Raw genomic sequence first — 23947 nt, 5'->3', positions numbered from 1 at the left:
AGGACCTGAAGATGTGTGGGAGTGAGCCAAGTACATACCTCAGGAAAAGCTTTTTAAGCTTTTCTGTAGGTAGGGGTGAAGGGGTACAGAATCAAGAAGGTTTTCTGAAGAGTAGAGCCATAAATGCATGTTTTTATGTGATGATGAAGATACACATCACTGGGCCAGGGTGTGGTGGTTCATACCTGTAATCCCAGCACTTTGGGGGGCTGAGGTGGGAGGACTGCTTGAGGCCAGGAGTTTGAGACCAGCCCGGGCAACACAGTGAGACCCCATCTAGATAAAGTATTTTTAAAAAATTAACCAGGTGCCTGTAGTTGCAGCTACTTGGGAGGCTGAAATGGGAGGATCACTTGAGCCCAGGAGTTCAAGGCTGCAGTGAGCTATGATCATGCCACTGCACTCCAGTCTGGGCAACAGAACAAGACTGTCTCTAAAAGAAAAGAAAGAAAATCCAAAATACACATCACCATACTAAAGTCTTTCCTCAGGTAGTTATGAAATCTTTTTACTTATTCTCAAACTTTTCTTTACCATTGTCTTTGCATGTTTAGGAGCAGTCCTCAACTTGTTTCCTAGACCCTTTGGAAATGATGATCTGGTTCCCTTCTCACAACCAGAAAGTAGCTCTTGATCTTGGTCAGAATCCCTTGATTGCCTTTGCTTTGTCACACCACAGCCAGGTTCCTTCCAGCCGAGCTATGGTTGGAAGAGATAGTAGAGATAAAATGGGCTGATGCTATTGTATATGGGTAATATAGGGCAAACCATCATTTTCAATGGGTTCAGTGTATAGTCAATCCAATTTTAATCAAATAGTGTCTCAAGTGGAGCATCTTACAGAGGCAGGATCAGTTCTGAGAGTCTGCTTTGAGAATGAAGTTAAAACCTGGGGTTGAAATCACCAGTATAGTTGTAGTAACTATTGCCAACCTGTCAAACTATAAAGTACCATGCCTTCCCCTAAGGAGTCCCACTAAGTAAAGAAATAAACAGAACACACATACATACACAAAAAAACAATGGAGCACTAATTATACAAGAGGCACTGATCCTTGCTTTATTCACACAGTAATATTCAACATTAGGAATTGTGTGGGCATAGATACAAAAAAAAAAAAAAAGGAAAATGGGGTCTTAAACAGCAGTTGGCTTCATCATGGCAGTTGATGGCAGCTCAGCCAATGTGTGGTCCCCTCAAGAGAACCTACTGGGTGGAAGGAAAGACCCTCCACCGCTTCACAGCCAAGGTACTTAAAACACTTGGCCTGTACTTTAAGGGTCACAGTGATTAAAAACAACAAGGTCAAGATATTCTTAGTGACTGCTCCTGTCTGGCAACAAGAAAGCGAGGAGTAGCGAGCATGTATGCCCTCAGCAAGTGCAAGCAGGGCAGATCACAGCACAAATAGGGAGATGGCCTTCGGCCCCGTGTGCCAGTGACGAAATACCCTTCGAGCCAAATCCTCAGGAGGCACACCACCACACAAGCAGCATCTCTTGGTTTCTCATGGTCACATTCAAAAGCTACTTTATTTCAGAAAATATAAAAGCATTTCATGGTGGGCCTTTTTCAAACCCAGAACACAAGTTCACAAGTTGGCAGGGAAAAGAAAAGCTTTCTCTAGCATCACCACTTGGACTCTCACAATTCCCCGTGGTGCACACACATCACTCCTCACAAACAGAGATGCCCAACTAGGAATTTTCTTAGCATGTCAGTTACAAGACACACTTAAAGGCTATGTTTCTAAAACCTCTTAGTGACGGATAAGGAAGAAAATTCTAAAGAGGAAGGGTCCCTAGCACCTTGTATTCCCTCATGTGGTTACACCTGGAGAACTTGGCAGTGAGGTAGCAGCAACAATCCTCACCTAAGGAAAATAATTCAGATCTATGCAGTCATTTCCTGGACAGTGAAAACAGATCCTCCAGGATCTCATGTTCCTACCACACTCTCCTGGGAAGCTGTGTCTACTGTATGTATTCCAAGAGAAGCTGAGAAGCGAAATGGCTGCCCAGCTGAAGTGCCTGGAATTGTCCAGTTTTCTCAAGACAAGGATACAGAGATCTCACCAGAGCCCAGGGACAAACTTTTTTTTTGCTGAAATCACCAAGCACAATTTATCTAGAAAAGAAAACTGAAGGACAAACCAAATTGAAAGAATCACTGTTATAATAACTTTAATTTATCTTGCATTTTACAGAAGTCTATGAACGATTTTAAAAAAGCACCTCCTTACCCCGTATCACGTTTCTCTGACAGGTGTTAAAGTAGGCAATGAGTATGTCAACAGCTTGAGCATCGGCATCTTGCAAGGATTTCAGACCAACCAACCACTTGCCAAAGAACTTGGCAGCTTTTTTTTTTTTTATCTTGTTTTTAATACAATGGTATATCCACTCTGATGGCAAACCGTCCAGCCAAATCTCCACAACACACTTTGCAAAATCAGTGGTGATTAGCAAATTAGTTAGCTTTGGCACGGAGCTGTGCTCGCTTGCCGGTGACAGCTTGGAAGCCGGTTTTGATACTGGCCACAGAGCATCGAGAATGACAAGTTTCGCACTGTAAGAAATAGAGTCGGGTGTCCTTCTGCAGGATTGTGTCTGGTGATCGGCATGTGTGACAAGTGACATATTCCTCTGCAAATAAAGCAACATATAGCATTACCTAGTGCCTGTAAGAGGTAGAGGTTTCTGCCCTCTGAAACACAACTACATTGAACTCCACAAGCCAGGCTGAGATGACATTTTATTACCTGGGCACCCAGATCAGGGAAGTTTAGCTAATCCAGGGGAAAGAAAACACAAGCAGTCTGCTGTGATGCTTCTCCAACTAAAACATGGGTTGAAAAAGACTCTAAATGCCTCAGGCTACAGGGAAGCTTGCCAGCTGCCTATTCTTGGTTCTGTCTACAGGAGAGCCACTCAGGTTATAAACAGATATGACAGTTTTATGATTAAGCGGGTAAAAAAAGGGGCCTGGGGCCAGGCTGAATCACAGGCAGGTGTCTCTGACTTGGCCTAGAATCAACCAGCAGCCTCAATCAGCTGGGCCTTCTTAAAAAATCCAAACCCCCTTCCCAGTCCCCTTCTCCCTGCTCCATTGCCCCTTCACTATCATTTTCTCCCTGATTTTTCTAGAAGGGCAGCTTTTCCAGGCTCATTACAAACAAAAGGTTCTCCCAAAATACTGGAGCCAGATAAGCACATTTCAGTGATGTAATGAAATTAAATTATACACTTACTGATATATCTTCTCAAGACATTTTCTATCTGTTTCTGTTGGAATCTTCCTTTGATTACAAGCTGGTTATTACCATCTATAGAACCACTATGAAAGAAAACAAAAGTATCTCCATTATTATTGTTTTTTTACTAAAGGAACGAAATTCCAGCACCTTTATACTTAATGAATTCAAAATATAGTCAATGGTGTAGGATAAATTCTAGGATTGGTACTATACTACCTGGTTTCTCAACATTTATTCTTAATTAAGTAATTGGTGCCTAATTACCTAACCTATACTAACATTAAATCCAATTTCAACCAATTAAATCTCCAGTGACAACAATCAGCTTTAAAATTGATTTGAAGTCTAAAACAAAATGATTCCTTAATTGTGTGTGACAGTCCATTCATCCAACAAAGGAAAACAAACTTTTACTGAATGTACACTGTGGGCAAAGCAAGAGAGGGAGCTGTAAATATTAAAATATGAAAGGAGCCATATATATTTTTTAAAATTCTAAGCACCAAATATTTTTTCAATTCAATCATGGGTGAAAGTATAGTTGAAGAAAATATACTAAAATTGATTGTGGTAGTAGTTATACACATTAATTTTAATATGTGAACAAATTAAGAACCATTGAATTGTATACTTTAAACATATGAATGGTATCTCAATAAAGCTGTTACCAAAAAAAGAAAAGTACAGTTGAAATCACAGGCCACAGATTGTCAATGGTACTCAATGATATACTTTGAGAAAAAGCTGTTGACAAGCACTTTTGACAAAAACAGAGCTCTGGACTAGATGCTATCATTTGTTAAAAATTACAAATCACAAAGTGAAACAATAAAATTCAGTCAGGTAGAGTTAAATTTATATTTGTTCTGTATGTCATCATAAAACTGACTTTTGCAAGAATCTCTCCTGTGATTCTCCTTTAACTATAAGGGTTTAATATCATCCTCCATGGACTGTAACCCTTAATCTCCAGGCTACGGTGATTCCAATGCTTGATGTAGAAATTTTTTTCATTCACTGTCAAAAGAAATTGAATTTTCTCAACAACCCTATAATATTTAACCCACTGACCATAACTTAACTGGTCACAACTTGTTATAATTTACCCCACCTCTACAAAAACTGTAGATTATTCTGAGAAGTAGAAAAAACACTGCTAGCTTTTGCTCCTTCGTTAGTTTATGCAAGTTAAAAATAAACAATGATTGTGACATATTTATATTATTCTTTTCCTGGAGTTTATACCTGAAGAACAAATTTATATTTAAAATATAATTCTTCTATAACAGAGCCTACATATCCACCATGGTCAAGTCAACTACTCCTTGATCCCACACCAAGTGTAGCAAATTCCAACAAACTGAGTTTTAAGAGAACAGAACAGAACACCTTAATTATTCTGTACTGCCTGCGAGACATAGATATTAAGCCTTTTAAGAGCTCAAGCTCCAGAGATAGGCAGACCTAACTTGTATCTTGACTGTGACACTAGCTATGTGACAACCTCACTTCATTGAACCTGTTTCCTTATCTGAAGACATGGATATATTCCTGTATACTTCATAGAACTGTTGTAAAAATTAATTGAGATGGCACCCCAAAACACACCAGGCACAGTGCCGGGCACACAGTAGGTGCTTTATATGCATTAGTCATCATTATGATGACCTCAGTCCACATTACCTTTTAAAGGGACATTTGGCTTCCTGCCCTTATAGAAGTCAAACTCATCAGATCCTGGCCTCCTGAATGGGGATGGATGGCTCAGTGCCTTCAACAGGTGAGCCCTGAAGACACAGAAGTAGCTATTTCATCCTGGATCCCTGTTTCAATGATTTTCCCCATGCCACGCATCAACTTACTAGCTGTATTTCAATAGCTTGTTATCAATTTAGAAAAAAAATTCTGACTTAAGAAAACAGCGTCCTCTAAAATCTAATACTTGCTCCATAAAAAGGCCCAAGAGTTCAATTACAGAAAACTCTAAACATGGCAGAACTGTGGTACTCATTTTGGCAGACCAGCAGGCCCTTTCAGAGGAGTTGTCAAATCTGCACCCCATTTTTAAGCAGGCACGCTCTCCCACAGAAATGATTTCACTCCTCTTAAAAATACCTCTAATAATCAGGTGAATGTTTTTTCTAAACATGTTACATAACCTTTTCAAGTTAAGAGAGGTTCTTATGAAATGTCCAGCAGTACTGTACATAAATGTGAATATAGTTTCTTACCTTGTACCTAATTCAGCCAATAAAAATGCAAGGAGATGTTTGGGTTGACGATGTAATCTAAAAAGAAAACCGCATATATAAACTTTTATCTTGCATGGAAATCTTGACCAAATTTCTAAAACACCATCCTGTTCACTGTTTTGATCTGTGGTTATTAAGCTATTAAATTTCATTGCAGTTTATTTAAACTCTGAAATAAAGATATATATGATACCACTTATTTACATTTTAGTGCCCATAAGATAGTATTACATTTTATGAAGACACACATTAATGTCTAAAAACATGGATAGAAAAGGTAAACACCAACTTAGAGAGTGACATCTTCCTCTGGGAAGGGGAAATGAATCAGAAAGAGATACAAAGGCGGCCTTAATTGTAACTGTAAAACCCTCTTTTTAAAGAATTAAAAAGACCTGAAGGAAATGTGTCAAAAGGTCACCAAACCTAGGTGATGGATACTTGGATATCTGTTATGCTAATCCATATATATTGCCTATTTAAAATTTTTTTTTTGAAAAAAAATATAACTCTCTATATATATAGAGAGAGAAGTATTCCATGGTAGCACAACAGCAGAAAGATGGAAACACCTTAAATATTCACCAACCAGGGGAGTGGTTAAACTATGGTACATCCATTCAATGGTGTATTATCCTGCTTTTAGAGTAAAACAGCTTTATATACCCCTCAAAAAAGTACATACACACATAATATAAAAAATGCAAATACAGAGCAATGCCATTCAATATTTTCACTTTTTAAATCTGTACACTGACACCATTTGAACTTGTTCCAACAAGTAGATACTATTACGACTATTATAATTTTTAAAGTTTTTTTTTTTACCCCAAAATGCAGTTGGTGAGAGTTGGTGAAAAGACAGTAAAACAAGTAAGCTCCTGCATTGCTGGTGGGAGTATAAACTGATACATGCTTGCTGGAAAGCAATTTGCCAATGTTTACCATAAAAATATCTGTTCAATTTCAGTAATTTCATTTTAGGAATTTTTGCCCTTCAGGCTCTATTCTGAGTTACTATAAACATATATGTATAAAGATGTTCCCTGAAGTTTTGCCTCCAATAATAAAAACCTGGAATCAACCACGTCTAACTTAAGGAACTGTTAAAATATGTTGTGTAGCTATTTAAAATACTTACAAAGACTATTTAATGACCTGAGTAAAACTTTCATAATATATTGAGAAAATAGGTTAAGAACCAGTACGATATCAGTTTATTTTAAAATATGTGCATAAAACTGGCTAAACATAAAAATAATAAAATATGGTTACCTACTTCTTAATGGTGGACTTTTCAGATGATTTTTCATTTTCTTTAGCATGCCTTTATTTTCTAATTTTTCTAAAATGAGCATATACTACTGTTGTCATTAGCAAAAAATTCTAAAATATTTTAATTAATACATATAAGTAATGAAAACAAGTGATTATCTCTGGGAGGTGGGATTTTAAGTGATTGTCCCTTTTGTTTATTATTTTTTCTGCAACAAGCATGCATTACATGAAATTGAAGAACAAACAGAAGATAAGGTCAGTGGCCAGAAAATGTGTAGCCAAGGAGCTCTGAGAAAAGCCAGGCCCAGACGGTAAGCTGGGGTTGACTCTGCCGTGGAATGTGATATTGAGAAAGCTGAAATCTCATTGTGTCCTGTCCAAGGAAGAGGCACACCAAATTCAGCCACTTTTCAAGGAGCTCACTGCTTGCTTGGCAGGCCCACCCCAGACTGATTGATGAGGCTTCCCACACCCTGGGTTCAGCCTCCCCACTCTTCACTCCATCTGGTTAAGATCCACCCTCATGGGTCAGCATGAGTTGACTCCTCTCACCTCTGGATGGCCTGATAAAATGAACCCAGAGACCTATGAATTGAAAGAACTGATGAACTTCAACTGTGACCTCCCTCAACCTAACCCCTACACCTGTGCATTCTTTCTGCCTACACTGAAGTCCACAATAAGGACATTTAACATCCTTAAAACTTCACTAAGAATCTGGTATTTGGGATGAAGGTTCTCCATTAACCAACTTACAGTTTACAGATATCTGTGAAGTTAACAAAAGAAGTTTTCTTGGTTCCTACTCGGACGACCTGTGGAGGTTTCATGACGAATTTCCTTTTCTCTCCAGCAACCATATCTGGATTCTTTTCCCTCATGATGTTGAACACTCGATTCAGTAACTATAAAGTGGTATTCATGAACATTCTTAGTAATAGCAGGAATATAAAGTTCCCATTTGAGTCACTTTGCTTTAACAGAGAATTCTTCACTTTTTACTAAATATACACACGCATTACTACATTTCTAGGAGCTCCTTGAAGGCAGGGACTCAATCCGCGACCAGGATTTAGTCCATTATGGATGCTCAGTGACTCTTGTTCAAAGTTAAATGAACAAGTCTCTATTAATTCTGTTGTTTCTATGGGAAAATATGTGATACATAGAAAATAAGATTCAGGAAAGCCCAAACAAGCAAACTCCAGACTACCCTGGCCCCAAATTAGCTACTTTGTCATCAGTGTCCCCCTGACTCCCGGAGGGCTGCATGAATTCAGGTAAGGACAGTGAGTACTACAATGACTGCTGTACTCTGGGCAGGCTGCCCCACAGGTGGGCATCAGGAAATGCTATGAACTGGCTAAGTGACCTCTCTGCATCTATTTCACCATCAATCTGTACTTCTGTGGCCCTTCCAACTCAAGGAACATTTAGCTTGCCTTTGAGCTCCAATAAACAGCTCAGCCCCTTTTCACAACAGAGTTTGTCTTACCTCCTCATATGTATAGTCTCTTTCTGAGCCTGCCCAAGCAGGGCCCGTCTGGTTACTGAATGAGATACCATCGTCTTTTTTGCTGTCTTCATCTTCTAGGGCTACAGATAACAAAGACTGTAAGAAGGAGGGGTAGGCCCTGCTAAAATACAAACAGGGTGGGGGCAGATCTAGAGAAATGAAAGCTTCGAAGACATTTGTCTTCCTTTCCACAACTGCATTCACAGCAGCCTCAAGCATAGAGGGACCAAGGCTCACAATCAACCCTTTAAGACAGGGATGTTGTGATTTTTTTCAAAAAAGATCGTTAATAGAGACCTCTCCAATTAGGAGTTTGTAGTAACACACTAAAATGTTTCTTGACTTAACAAACAAAAGATAAAATAATGCATTAGAATAATTAGAGGAAAAAGAGTCCAACTGTTTTGAAACACTTAAGAAACATCCACATCCATAAAAACCCATCTGCTGACTATACTAAAGTTCTCTAAAGACCGTATAGCATTTAGAAACTAATAAAACTACAAATAAAACACATTTTAAACATTATTTAAAAATCACCTACAGAAGTTTTCCCAAGCCTCAATCAGTATGTTTTTAATGTAATCACAATTGCCAAATTCTTCCCCCGTGAAATCTGTAACTGCCATTATGAAGTTAGATATTATTTCCTTTCAGCTTCCATTATCAGGCAATGAGAGAAGTAAGGGGCAGGAAAAAATTTTTAAAAGAAGTCCCCTCCCACCCCCAATCAAGACTAAGGCCAAAGGCTTGTATAACCTTGAAACAGGCTGCTGAGTCCCCAGTATTACCTTCATCTTTCTCTAGTATTTCATCCTCATCTGGGAACTTGACATTCTTCTTTTTCTTCTTTTTATTGCCAAGCATAATGTCAAGGTCATCCTCTGGTTCAGCTGGTTCTTGAACATCACTTTCAATCTTTAGATCCTAAGAAATTAAGACGAGTCTCAACATTTTCATGCTGGGACTATTCTTTTTTAAAAATGATACAGGCTGACATCATTTTGGAGGGGGAAAAAGATCAAGTATTCAAAACTGAAGTCACAGGTAAGAAATGCCTCTCACAGATGGGTCAAACTGGCTCAGAGAGACTCTGCCATTTAAACTTTGAATTCTTGAAGACACGTCTATGGGATCTTCCCCCCTTTTATCCCTTGTTTTCATTCTTTAGCCTTGGGATTTTATTATAATTATTATCCATGTTCCAAACCAGGCTACTGTCAGAATTACCTGGGAAATTTTAAAAGTTTGAATCTTTTGATTGGTAATCTTCAGCAGGAACAGGGTTCAGGAGTATTTTAAAGAAGTTTCTAGTGATTCTGACGTAGTTATTAGGAGAGCTTTTTCCTGCTGACACCAATTATGTAGTGTTTTTCCACACTAACTCTCCAATACCAACCAGGTATCCTCCAATTCAATTCAATTCTGACACATACTACCTGAGTCAGGGCTCAGTCCCACAAGACTGACCTTACTCCAATAGCCATTTGCAAGTACAGGTTCCCCATGTTTTGGTCCAACTTGGCTAAAATTTGGCAAGTTCCCACACTCCTACTCCAAGAGTCAATAATTTGCTAAAATGACTCACAAAACTTAGGGAAGCACTTTCCTTACTATTGCCAGTTTATTATAAAGGATACAACTCAGAAACAGCCAAATGGAAGCGATGCACAGGACAAAGTATGAAGGTGGGGAACAGACGGGGTGGAGAAATGTGGAGCCTCCATGTCATCTCCAGGCATGCAACCCTCCTAGCAGCTTGACGTGTTCAATAACCTGGAAGCTCTCCAAACCCTTGTTTAGAGATTTCATTATACAGGCATGATTGATTAAATTAGCCTCTGATGACTCAACTGAATCTCCAGATCTCCTTCCCACTCTGGAGGTGGCAGTGGGCATTGAAAGTTTCTTTTTTTTTTTTTTTTTTTTTTGAGACAGAGTCTCACTCTGTTGCCCGGGCTAGACTGAGTGCCGTGGCGTCAGTCTAGCTCACAGCAACCTCAGACTCCTGGACTAAGCGATCCTACTGCCTCAGCCTCCCGAGTAGCTGGGACTACAGGCATGCGCCACCATGCCTGGCTAATTTTTTGTATATATATATTTTAGTTGTCCATATAATTTCTTTCTATTTTTAGTAGAGACGGGGTCTCACTCTTGCTCAGGCTGGTCTGAACTCCTGACCTCGAGCGATCCACCCGCCTCGGCCTCCCAGAGTGCTAGGATTACAGGCGTGAGCCACGGCGCCCGGCCGGCATTGAAAGTTTCAATCCTCTAATCAGGGCTTTCTCTTTCTGGTGACCAGCCCCCATCCTAAAGCTATCTAGGGATCCCTAGCCACCAATCATCTCATTAGCATACAAGAGACACCTTCCACTTTGAAGACTCCAAGCGTTTTAGGAGCTGTGTGCCAGGAACTGGGGACAAAGACCAAATATTTATTTTTTATTATACCACAGCCTGGCACCAGACAGTGGAGAGGGTTTTGGGCATCACTCTAAGAGATGATATTACGAAAGACAGAAAGGCAGAACCCATGCAGAATTAGGGTCAAGTGATGAATGGAGACAATGTAAAGCTTGACCCCAAGATTAGTTGCTACAGGATGTAAACAGGGTATATTAAAGCCTAGAAATGAGCCATATACATCCCAGAAGAGCAAAAAGGGCCAGTCTTAGTTTCCAGCCTTTTAATTTCTCCCCTAACCTAAAGTGTGCTGTCAACATTACTTATCAATTAATAGCTATTATTTGTGTGCCTACAAAATGAACTGTGACAATGGCTATAATAATTTCAGAAATCTTATCAGCAGAAAAGTTGGAATAGCTAGGAGTAAATGAAGCTTAGATTTGGAATCCCAAATCCAGCTGTGTAGTCTTTGGAAGGGGCAGCCTTGAAAAAATAACAGGAAAATACCTAATCCTACAACTTCCCCAGTAACAGTTAAAGATTAATCCTATGAGTTCTGTCACTAACAGACACCCTGTAGTTCTGTTTTGCACACCTTGTGAAAAGAGCTGAATAGAAGGAAAAGAGATGTAAATCTCTCTTTCAAAATGGTTTGTTGAGAATCTGCTTTTACAGAGTTCTGAGTAAACAGCAGGAGAACCAGCTACAGCCTCAACCATATCTCAAGGACAGAGTCACATCCCCAGTGATAATCCCTTCTTCAAGGAAAGGCAGGAAACTAAGTCTTGGACTCTGATATCCTTGTGGTTTTTGTTATCTACCTGCTGCGGCTTTTGTGACCAACTGACAGCCATCACTATTTTTTTCCTCTTCATCTCTCTTAAAATCAGTGAGCCACTTGGCCTTGCTGCTAGCATTTCCCTTCTCTTTCTTTGGGATGCCATGCCATCTCCCTGCTCTCTTCCCACCCCCCTTTCCCTTCTCTCTTTCACCCTCTCATTCTCCCTATCTTTCTGAGAAGATAAACTTTTTTATCTTAATTTCTGTGTGAGAAATCTTTCTCCACCTGTGCTGTGAGCACCTGCTAGTCTTTCCACTCTGATAGTCTCGGTGCCACATTTGGCCATCAAAGACTAATTAGTCCATGGTATTAGCTAAATACCATATAAACAGGAACTAGATATTGACCTATTCTCTACGTCAATAAACAAAAACTTAGAAATGCTGAATATAAATTAGCACAAACTAGCCAACTGCTAGTCCCATATTATTATTTATTTTATTCCATAAGATTTACTTCCAAACTGAGGCCACGAGTGTAAAGAGCAGAGAATAGCAAAAAGTGTTTGTCAAGGCTTTTTAAAAGCCTTATAATGGTCTAAAAATTCATGTGAAAGAGTAATCCAAGACCTCAAAAATACTTCAGCTTCAAGCTTAACATCCATGCCTTGCCTGATGACCAGGATACTTGTAACACCCACTTATGTCATGACTTCAACAGGAGAGAAAAAAGTACCCAAGCATTTAACTTATTAAGAGTAGAGCTTATCAGTGACTCTTCAGAGGAATCAACCAACAAAGCCTTATTAACCAAGACTTTCTGTGGCACATCTCTACGTGTCACCTCATTTACCTAAGATAGTTAAATCCCATTTGTTCAGTATAAGAGCATTTCTCTCTTGCAATTTCCCTATAGTAGCAGGAAAAGAAGAGAATGCCCAAACAGAGAGAGAATAAGATGAATCCAGGTAAAGAATTCTAAATTATCCCCGAACTAGAGAGTCAGTGCTGGGTTGTGTTTGGGGAAGGCAGGAGGGAGGGAATGGTGGCAGCGACAACAATGCCAAAGAAAAATTAAAAAAAAAAAAAACAAAAAAAACAAAAAACAAAAAAAATTATCTCTGAGCTAAAATATCTTTGAAAACAGGAAAAATATCTTGTTCATTTCAGTACCCTAGCAACTGCACACAATGCTTGACTTACTGTAATCACCAATACATATTTACAGAATTAATCAAGTCATCAAAATTAATGACATTGTTTCTAAAACTCAATGAATTACTGTATACATGTCCTGCTGTATGTGGGATACACCTTATTTACTGGAATTTGAACAAATAAACTATTTATTAAAGAAAAATTTTGGTAGAGGGTACAAAATGGGATACTTGGTGTGTGTGTGTGTGTGTGTGTGTGTACGTGTGCGTGTATATATAAAGTTGCTGATATCCTGGGTTTTATAAGTAGATGTGTGGGTTCCGCTAAAATGACTCCTGGACAGGGTCTTAAAAGTTATAGCTCTAAGTAAGGGAAGAACAGACTTTCCTTCCCTTTCATCCATCTACCATCCTATTCACCTACCTGCTTACCTATCTACCTTCTCTTTATTGAAAAGAATTTTGAGGGCAGGCGTCACCTGTAATCCTAGCACCCTGAGAGGCTGAGGAGGGAGGACTGCTTGAGCTTAGGAGTTCGAGACCAGCCTGAGCAAGAGCGAGACCCTGTCACTACTAAAAATAGAAAAATTAGCCAGGAGTTGTGGAACGTGCCTGTAGTCCCAGTTACTGGGGAAGCTGAGGCAGGAGGATGGCTTGAGCCCAGGAGTTTGAGGTTGCAGTGAGCTACGAAGACACCACTGCACTCTACCCAAGGTGACAGAGTAAGAGTCTGTCTCAAAAAGAAATTGAGATATTTGTATTAGAAATCAAGTAATAAGACTACCAGAGGGTCAAGTCCCTACAAGATCGGACAACTCCATAAAACTAGCCTGAATGTTCTGGTTTGCCTACAGGCCACTTTGTTATCAGCTACAAACCACCACAGGCTGGGTTCATTATTTGCTGCTCAGAGATATACACAAAAACGTGTGCATATTCAACGTGCTACCAGAAGTTTAAGAGAAGAAACCACAGGACTATTTCCTCCACAGGATTTCTCACAGAAATCTCTCTCCTCAGCCAAACAATCTCAGTATGGTTAAGAACAAGGAGCATCTTGTAATCATCTTATGGCATATAATACAATATAATATGTAAGACCTAAATTTATATTCCTTGAACCATAATCCCTTTAAGATACCTAGTCAGATACACTCCCCCCAAAAATGACGTTAATGGTGGCAACTAAGTGCTAATAACAAAAGCAAAGCTAGTAAGTAGACAAACAGGTAGAAACATCAGCTATTAGCAACCTTTCAAGAAGTCAAGTTTTACCTTTAACAAGAAAGCAATACTACCTTTACACCTTCTTCAGCTTCATCAATATCAAATATCTTTTTTGTTTTTTTCTTCTTTTTCTTTTGATTAAAGAAGTTCAAGTCATCTAGATCATCAGAAGCATCTAAAAAGATTGAGGTACAATTATTAACAACAACTAGAAGGCAAAATATCAAATTTTAAATTATGCCAACACATTTCAGTTATAAATTAATCAAGTCACCAGAAAAGAAAGACCAGGTATTAATTAGTAATACATTACTCCCTCCACAACCACAAAAATTATGATTCTAAAAAACAATGACAGGTCAACTCAAAGCTTAGTAGGAAAAATCTGGTTAGGGGACTATGTTAAGATATTCATTTATTAATAGTGACCTGATCATATCATTCCTCACTGTTCCTAAGACAAAGTCAGACTCCTAACACAATTTCTAAGACTCTCCAGCCTTATCTCCCCACTTCTGCTACTTGCCTTGACCCCTTCATTTCCCATACCTCAATCCCTGGCTCCAGCCCTACTGAACTACTTTCAGTTCCTAGTACAGTGTGTTTGTGATCTCTCACCTCCAAGCCTTCCCATGGGTCCTCCCACACAGCTCTTACCTCCTTCTCATAGGATCTTGGTTAGAAGTTACTTCCACCAAGAAACCTTTTCTAAGCTTATCCTTTCCCCTCTACTGGGTTAGGTGTCCCCAGGGTGCTTAGATAGTACCTTCCACTTACTCCAACTGAAGTACTTATAACCAGCTTGCTTATCTATTTCCCTAAGGGGCTATCCCTTGTTCACCCAAACTCTAGTGCCTAGCTCAACATCTCATAAAATCAATCAATCTTCAAAAGGCCTCATAAATTATTTCACATTCGTTAAAACAAGGCTGCACAGTAAATAAAAATATCAATGAAATTTTATTGACCATTAATGAGTAATAATGGGTCCTCTTTAGTAAGCTTTCCATTTGTTCTGCTGTGTTATAAACAAGGAATATTTTAGGATCCCTCTGCTACAAAGTTTTTAAAAGAGCTATTTATGAATTCATTTTGTCTTATTACCACAGGACTGATTTACTTTCCATATTTGTTTTAAACATGTACAAGACACTTGGCACGGGGTAGATGTTCAATGAATGTCAGTTTTCCCTACCCAACAAAGTCTTATAGTCAACAGATACAAATAATATTTACAGAATTATTTATTTCTAATAGTCAAATTATGGCTATGTTACAGCATAGGAGTGAATAACTAAAGCTGGTGTCTAACCCCAAACATTTTAGGCTACAATTTTAACCTCTCATGTACATTCTCAGACTTGCTAAATCACCAAACTGCCTATCTTGGTCCTATTTCTTTCTGCCTACACTGAAACACAATTACCATTAAAGCTGTAGGAGAGATCTGACAGGTTAGACTGGAAAACCAGCTCTAGAACAAGGTTTCATCATCTTTGCCACTTGTGAATTCAGTGGAAACTTCCCTGCAACAAGCCTATCAGAAATCTGGAAAAGTCCAGTGCACACAGACTACTGATGGCCTTTAATTCACTGGAACAGCCTTATCAGGCTGAGAAGTCACTGCATATACAAAATACAAAACACTGATGGAGCTAGGGCTCCTAGGACAACAGTGACTCTCTCACATCAACCACTCACCTTTTTTCCTGCTGTCCTCTTCATCGGCTTCCACATCTTTGTCCTCAGTTGGCTCTGGCTCCACTTCTTTTGTTTCTGAAGGCTGAGTTTCTTCTGTCTGGGCATCCCCTTCCTCATCTAACATAAACGGCTTCTTCTTCTTCTTTTTCTTCTTGCTCATAGTAGGATCAAAAATCATCTGTTTAAAAGACAATAAAAAAGAGACCAAGTGATTGTTTTTAATGATGCTCACATTCCTTATGCTTTATCATCAAAAGACATACTCTTAAAAGACTATGTGATGCAAAATACCAAAAAGGATTTTACCAAAAAATAAAATAAAGTGTCCATCCAAACCTCTTTACACTATTAAACATAGGAGGTCCTGACACATGTATACATCTTTAAATTTGTAAAGTATCACAAGACACAGCAACTTCACTTTAAGTTTCATGAACAAATTTGGACATTATGAATGAATTATGGAATTCAGGGAAGGGACCTGAGCAATAACCTATGCTATGCCTCTCACTTTACAGATGAGAAAACCAATGCCTAAGCCAGTTATGAATGAATGTTTTATTCAAGGTTAGTAACCTGGGGTTGATACACCAGGATACTTGAGACTTGATCTGATAAAAAAATTTTTTTTAAATTTTATCCTGAAGTTCAGACAAACCTTTAAAGAACTCCATCAGCAACCCTTCATACAGCAAAGATCTGAGAGAGACTTCCATACAACCTTTTATTCTGCTTTTTGTCTGTGGAATGTTAAAAGTTCTCTTAGGTTATTTTTATCTAAATGTCCACTACAGAGTAAGTAAAAATTAATTTATAACTTGTAGACTATCTGCGCGCACTGATCAGTTGAAAAAAAAGTAGTTACTTTAGACAACATACAGGGCAGACACCTGATAGAGTAGAAAAAGCAAGGTCTCTGAAGTCAAACAGAACTGGATTCAAATCCCAAGTATTTTTTTCCTGAACCCCATACCAATCCTTGTCCACATTCTACCATGCCTCTCCTGTGGACAGTATAATGAAATATTTTAAAACACAGGTCTTATGGCTGGGTGTGGTGGCTCATGCCTGTAATCCCAGCACTTTGAGGGCCAAGGTGGAAGGAACACAAGGAGTTTGAGACCAGCCTGGGCAACATACTGAAACCACATCTCTACAAAAAAATAAAAAATTAGCTGGATGTGGTGGCACACGCCTGTACCCTGTAGTCCCAGCTATTTGGGAAGCTGAGGCAGGAGGATCACTTGAGCCCAGGAGTTCATGGTCACAGTGAGCTATGCTCTCTATAGCTGTACTCCACCCTGAGTTAACAGAGCAAGACCCACCTCTTTAATTAAAAAAAGAAAGAAAGAAAGAAAGAAAGAAAGAGAGGGAGGGAGGGAGGGAAGGGAAGGGAAGGGAAGGGGAGGGGAGGAAGAAAAAGAAAAGCACAGGTCTGGAGCCCAACTGAGTGGTTCTGGATTCAAATCTTCTGTTTCGTCCCTGTGTTATTCCATGCCTCATTTATACAACAGAGATAAGTATAAGGGAAGATATTTAAAAAAAAAAAGAGAGAGACAGAAAGGTAAGAAGTAGTAGGACTAAAACAAAACCACACAAGGTTGTTGGGAGGATTAAATGAGTGAATAAATACAAAACCCTTGGCATACTGCTGGGCACATAAGTACTCAGTAAATATTAGCAATTCTAATTTATATACTGCTTTATAGTTCACAAAGAATGGTATCTCTTGATTCCTATCACTGAAATTTCAACTTAAGTGATCTAATTTCCCAGACATATCATGAAACTCAAAAAATTCCCAAAATTGATTCTAATTAACTTTTTTTTTGAGACAGAGTCTCACTCTGTTGCCTGGGCTAGAGTACCGTGGCGTCAGCCTAGCTCACAGCAACCTCAAACTCCTGGGCTCAAGCAATCCTCCTGCCTCAGCCTCCTGAGTAGCTGGGACTACAGGCACGTGCCACCATGCCCGGCTAATTTTTTCTATATATATTTTTAGTTGTCCAGATAATTTCTTTCTATTTTTAGTAGAGACGGTGTCTCGCTCTTGCTCAGGCTGGTCTCGAACTCCTGAGCTCAAACGATCCACCCGCCTCCGCCTCCGCCTCCCAGAGTGCTAGGATTACAGGCCTGAGCCACTGCGCCCAGCCCTTTTATTTGTCTATAGGTCTTATTTAGGTAAACAGTTTGGTTGTAGCCTAGTAAAGGATAATAAACATGCAGGAATTAATAACACTGAAATAATTAATAACTCTCTCAATTACTGTCTCCGGATACTTAACCTACACTCATGCCTCATTCTATTTATACCACCATGCAAAGTAGTTTACAAATAAGGAAATCAGGGATCCCAAAGCAGCACCCAAAGCAGACCTCCTCAAAGAACAAGGCCATGTCAGTTTTGACTAAAATCATGGCTTTTTAAGATTTTCATATCTGACTTCTAAATTATCGGGTGACATCCCTATTTTTTTTTTATGAGAATAGTTTGGATTTGAGAAGCAAATAGTTGCTGACAGTACACTTATGGAAAACTACAGAATGACTTGAATTTTTTTTTTTTTTTTTTTTAAAGTTCACAACAAAGCCTTCAAAAGCATGAAGTTTCTATTTTCAATTTCTCATACTGGGTTGGAGAAGGCAAGAAAAAGGGATATCAGCTAAAATTGCCCTGACGTGCTTTCTCAAATTGGAAACCTCCTCCCATTCATCATACCTTACCCAAGAAATTATCTTTATGGTCTACACCCAGAAGGCAGGTGTGAGTCCACAAAAGAACCCACAGAGAAGCAAGTCATTGATCTAAAGTTCCTTTCAAGGATGAGCAGAACAAATGTTAACAGTGTTGTCATCTCTGGGTGATTAGATTCTGGGACTTCTGTTTAAGAGATGGGGTCTCACTGTGCTGCCCAGGTTGGCCTCAAACTCGTGGGCTCAAGTGATCCTCCCACCTCACTCTCTTGAGTAGCTGGGACTACAGGCAAATGCCACTGTGCCCAACTTGGATTCTGGGAGATATTTATTTCTTTGTATTCTTCTGTGTTCATAAACTTCACGCAAAACACATTCCATTCTTAATTAGAAACTTTCAAAGCTTTTGCAAAAACATCATACCATATCGTGTGAAAACCCAATATCCTGACACCTTGTGAAGGAGTCCTAGTAGTAACCAAGTCTTAAATATTGATAGCACTTTTAAAAAAAAGGTCTGGGCAACAAAGTGAGACTCTGTCTCAACAAAAAAAAAAAAAAAAAAAGGTCTGTTGAAGCTCAGGAATTTCAGGATAAAAAGGAAAAAAATTAAAAATAAAAAGTTTTAGAATGGTCTGAAAAATATTGAATGCCTAAAGATTAGAAGACTTTTTCCTTACCAGATAGCACCCATGTTTCTAAAATATTGCTTTTTAAAGATTATGGTTCCACTAAGTTAAAAAGAGTTGTTTTTTTGGCTTAATTACCAGGTTTTAAAAAAAATATGTGCAGTTTATTTTGTCAATTATACATCAGCAAGCTGTTTAAAGGAAAAAGAAATGTGAAAAAAAACAGAAAAATTACTTTTTAATAGTAGGGTCTCTGATCCTGTACCCTGGGAACGACTCTCCCTCTGGGAAGTCCCTGGGAGTTTATGAATCATTTCCAAGTACAGATTCTCATCTAATCCTCACAAGTCTGTAAAGTTGCCAGAAGGCAAGGGGTTGGCCTAATGACAATTATCTAGTCAAGAGCAGGAGAGGAATCAGAACCTACACCCTATTCTTCATACCTCCCTCTAACCCTAACTTCCACCTGACATAGTGGAAGCCAAAGGCCAGGATTCGAGGTCCACTAACTTGCTGCACAACCTTGGGCAAGTTAAAGCTCCTTGGGCCTTACTTTCCACCATATAAAACGAAGTTGGATTGGTATACCTAAGTGCCAAGCCACTTAATACTTTATTAGCTTCCAAAGTCCTCTGCTGGAATGCTGGTTCTGCCACCTCTGCTTAACAAAATCCTGATCACCCTTCAGTAGTGTATTCATATTCCACTTCAAACCCTGATCCCACTTCTAAAAATGATCCCTCCAGCCCCCAAAATCACTATGTTGATAGCCCTATTTCTACTTCTTGTGGCAACTGGTTTTTACCTTGCATTACAGCTTATCTCTTACCTCCCTTACTACACTGTGAACACTTTACCATAGAAACCATACCCAGAATAACACCTCTCAGTTATCTTGCACTACATTAAGTACTGTATTTGCTAAAGGTTATGAAAAGTTTGGAAAATAAGTAGAAACAAAACAACTGTGAAACTGAGAGGCCAAGGTGGGAAGATTACTTGAGGCCAGGAGTTTGAGACCAGCCTGGGCAACGTAGCAAGACCTGTCTCTACAAAAATTTTTTTAAAAAAATCAGCGGGGCATGGTGGTGCATGCCTGTAGGCCTAGCTACTTGGGAGACTGAGGCAGGAGGATCCCTTGAGCCCAGGATCACAGTGAGTTATGATTGCGCCACTGCACTTGAGCACAGGACAGAGCCAGACCCCGTTTTTGTTGTTTTTTTTTTTTTAAAAGCGTGAAACTGCCATTCTCATAACTTAGACAACTCTCTAGAGACCCTCGAATTCTTACTCTTATTCCTCGCCAAGGCCCTATAGGACAAGTGAATTATAAGTTCTTCATAAGCTTTTGGGGGCGGGGGTGGAAAAACCCACCAGTAAGCTGTAGCTCTCCCCCCGCCCGATATTAAGCAATAGCTGAGAGCACTTAACATCAACTTCATTTCAAGTCGTTTGATTTTACATCAACTAGAACAAATCTGGGAAAAAAGAATTTGAGGAAATTCGCTCAATCCAATCACCACGGTAGTAAAAGATCCAGCCAGCTTCGCAGCCTGGGCTTCCAGCTCACATCACTATGAGCCGTCTATTAAGGGAAGGTCAGAAACTCTTGCCCGGAAACTTTCCGGGAAGGTTAGTCACTTTTTGAGGCTGAAGGATCTTCTTCTCTTGTTCTCTCTCACCCTTTCGTCCTTTAAAAAAAAAAAAAATTATGCTCGAGAGGAAAACAAGGGCAGGATACCGGCCTGGACAAGCCAACCTACAAAGTTTTTAAGGAAGGTGTGCTCTACCGGAGCCGAAGGAAGACCCTCGCGGCACGCCGTGCATCCATGGAGGTGGGCTGCGGCTGCAGTGCCCAGCTGAAAGGAATGCAGGGGTCGCCAGCCCCAATCTCGTTCTGGGCATTAACTGGGCACTCAAGCCCTTTCAGGGAGGGAGACCCAACGTGTGCTCTCCATTCCAGAAACGCCGGCCACCGTACGAGGTCCGCCTCAGAGCCGCCACCCCGAGGTGAGTGGGGTGCGGCCGAGCCTGCGGCTCCGGAGTGCTCGCCGGCTCTACCGCTCCGAGTCGCCTAGGCCCGGCTGCCCCACATGGCGGCGGCCGGCTGCTAGGCCGCAGGCCCGGTCTCCCACACTGGGGTGGGTTCATCTTCTCGCCTCAGTCCTTAGCCCTAGCGCCGGGCTCAGACTCTCACCTCGTCCCCGGACATGGCTGCGGCTCGAGTGGGCTCGGCACGGACGGGAAGTCGGACGGGTCAGCCCCAGGCCCCGGCGGCAGCGCTGCTCCTGCCGATAGCTCTCCCACCACCGCACTAGGATCTTGCATCAGCGAAAGGAAACGACACCCCGCCCTCTCCTGGAAGCGTTGGAAATGCGCCTGCGCAGAGTCCGCCAGGGAGCAGGCGCGTAGACGAGCCAAACTAGCGCGCTTCGTGAGGCGCGAGTTTCCTGGCGACGCCGCGGCGCCAGGCATGCCGGGACTTGTGGTCGGTCTAGAAGAGGCGCGCATTTGCGTTGTAGCCGCCCAGCGACTTGTGCTCGACGTCTGAACCAAAGGCAGCCGGAAGATTCGGCTGCGGGTTATGGCCGTTCCCTGAGCCTTTCGCGCGGAGTACTGGCTTGCTTGTAAAGTGAATTCGAGGCCATTCCTCCTGGGTTAGCGTAGTGGGTAAGACACTTGGTAATGTGAACTCGTCAGAGCTCTAGTTTTCCCGCATGCCTCTGGGCTGTTCTAGTGTTTGAGGAAGTTTTAAGTTGGAGCTGAAGGCGCGTACCTCACTAAGGGGTCTTACTTCTTGTGAAATTTAACGTGCTGGCTTTCTACTTAGGAAGGCGGAAATCAAAAGTATCCTCCCTGTCTCCCCTCGGGGTAGACTGAGGAGAGAAGGTGTACCCTGAGAAGAAACGGCCAGGCAAGAGGCAGTCTGTAGAGAAGCCTCAAAATACCTGTTTATGAAGTCTGATTGAATGCTCTGGGTGCATCGTGCAATTTCCCTTGAGGCCAAATAGCAGCTACTCTTTAGGGAGCTCTCGTTATTGTCAATGCCCTCCAACCAAAGACCGGGAGAACACTCCTATGGTTGGACAAAGTTGGGCTTATGGTCTCCTTGAAGAGGGCCAGTACATCCTGGGGGACAGCGGGACATTTCAGAAGAGAGTGTTGGAAAGAGTTTTATAGGGTTTGGGCTTCTGTTATGTAATTTGGGGGAAGGTCCGAGGAAGCAGAGTTTCTGGATTGGATGCTATCAGGAGGTGGGAGTAATTCTATGACAGGGTCTTTTAATAATTCTTACATAAAAAGGAAGAACCAAGTGAGGCTGAAGCTGTGACTGGTAAAAAAAAAAAAAAAAAAAAAAAGGTTAGGGATGGGGGATATCTGGTCATTTTTTGTGGTTGACACAATGTTCCTCTTTTTTTGTTTGTATTCAGACATCATTATGGAGTGGTTTTGTTTTTGTTTTGACCCATCATGTTCACAGAGTGGCCTTGTCTGATGCTGATGTCCTGTGAAACTGATTATGTTCAACAAGGGAGCATATTCTAGTTGATAGTGCCAGCCTAGCTTCCTGCTATCGGGGGCTGCATTTCTTCTCACTGCACTCCATATTACTTAATATATGTTCTCTGCTTTAGACCTGAAAACAACTGCATAAGATAATCAATACATATTTAGTACTCTCTACTGGATGCTAGTCCCCAAGTAAGCATGGCAGGTCCTTGCCTCCATGAAGCATACATTTTTAGTGAGATAAATACTTTATTAGCCCCTTTTTTCAGATGAGGAAACTGCTTTTGTGGTATTGAATAATTAGTCCAAAGTCATATACATCCAGCAAAACAGGGAACCTGGTAAACCAAGTCCAGACAATCTGATGCCAGCAGCTGCCACTTTACCACCTTGAAAATATGTATCCCTAAGGAGTCTGGACTGCTAACTCCAAACTTCAGTGATCTTCAGCTACCAATGTCTGCACATACTAGGGTTAGTCAACAGCAGCACTATTGACAAATTGGGCCATGCTTTGTTCTGTTCATTGTAAGATGTTTAGCAGCATCTCTGGCCTGTATCCACTAGATGCCAATTGCGCCCTCCCCCTAGTTATGACAACCAAAAATGTCTCCAGACATTGCCAAATGTCCTAGGTTGGGGGGGGGGGGCGGTGTGCAAATCACCCCTGGTTGAGAACCACTGATATACACCATTTACCTCTTCTTGGACCACTGACAGATAACAAACATTTGGGGCATGCTCAAATTGCATTAAGTGGGGAGGCCTTGAAGAGGATAGAGGGAAATAGTGTGGACTAAGTTTTTAAAAACCCTGTTCAACTAGGAAAATGAAGATAGAGAAAGGGAAAACAAATGAAGTAGAAAAAAACAAAGGGAGAAGAGAAGTGATAAAGGTTAAAAAAAAAAAAAAGGAGCTCATAGGAAACCACCCTTAAATTACTCAGTACACACTAACAAAGTCACACTAACAAAGTCTTAATGAAGCCTTTTTGTACCTCCATTCCCTGTTTGGGAAATGTTGGTATGCTTAGCAAATAGTCTTGACCACTTTGATGAAAAAATTTCTTTTCCTTTACAGCATGGTACCAGGTATAACCTCCCTGAACTGGCTACTTACAAGAAGGCTTCCTTCAGAGATTTCAGGCTTCCTCCAAGGTAGTAGTTTGTTTTCCAGGGAAAGCCAAGATTCCCTGGGGAACTGGCAAAAGTCACAAAGCAATGATAGCTAAGCTTTTCCTGGTTTTCCAAGAGATAGAGCCTACTTAGCATCAATACAAATAATCACTTATATTTTCATAACTTCTTTCATCTAGGAATCTGCAAAGCATATAGACATTTATTAATTTTTTTCTCATATGTGTAAGAGAAATCACTGTGACTTTACTATTTTATAAACACAGAAGCCAAATTATGGAGTCCACAAAAAATGGTGAGAAATCTAGAAACAGACTACTGGAATCTTCACTCTGGGCCATTCTTTATGCACAGCACCATCCCAGATCTCCAGGTGCCCAACAGTAAGTTAATGATGATAGTGT

At 40.5% G+C, this 23947-nt stretch overlaps 1 protein-coding gene across 3 annotated transcripts; it reads right to left on the bottom strand.

Annotated features, from left to right (window-relative positions):
* Positions 1 to 1050: 1050 nt before the first annotated feature.
* EIF2S2 (eukaryotic translation initiation factor 2 subunit beta) lies at positions 1051 to 21242 on the bottom strand. 3 transcript variants are annotated; one of them, XM_069496616.1, is made up of 9 exons: positions 21095 to 21242; positions 15575 to 15752; positions 13945 to 14048; positions 9095 to 9230; positions 8283 to 8383; positions 7544 to 7692; positions 5489 to 5545; positions 3252 to 3337; positions 1051 to 2646 (listed from the first exon to the last, which is right to left on the bottom strand). In XM_069496616.1, exons 1-9 carry the CDS (start codon positions 21107 to 21109, stop codon positions 2471 to 2473), a joined length of 1002 nt encoding a protein of 333 aa, XP_069352717.1. In that variant the 5' UTR covers positions 21110 to 21242; the 3' UTR covers positions 1051 to 2470. The 3 variants fall into 3 exon arrangements, with proteins under 3 accessions (XP_069352717.1, XP_069352718.1, XP_069352719.1); XM_069496617.1 differs by having other exon boundaries at positions 9095 to 9221; XM_069496618.1 differs by lacking the exon at positions 5489 to 5545.
* Positions 21243 to 23947: the final 2705 nt, after the last annotated feature.

Source organism: Eulemur rufifrons, chromosome 20 (genome assembly GCF_041146395.1).
Source record: "Eulemur rufifrons isolate Redbay chromosome 20, OSU_ERuf_1, whole genome shotgun sequence".
Lineage (NCBI taxonomy): Eukaryota > Metazoa > Chordata > Mammalia > Primates > Lemuridae > Eulemur > Eulemur rufifrons.
Note: the sequence above shows the minus strand (reverse complement) of the source record. Positions and strands in the feature narration are given on the sequence as shown.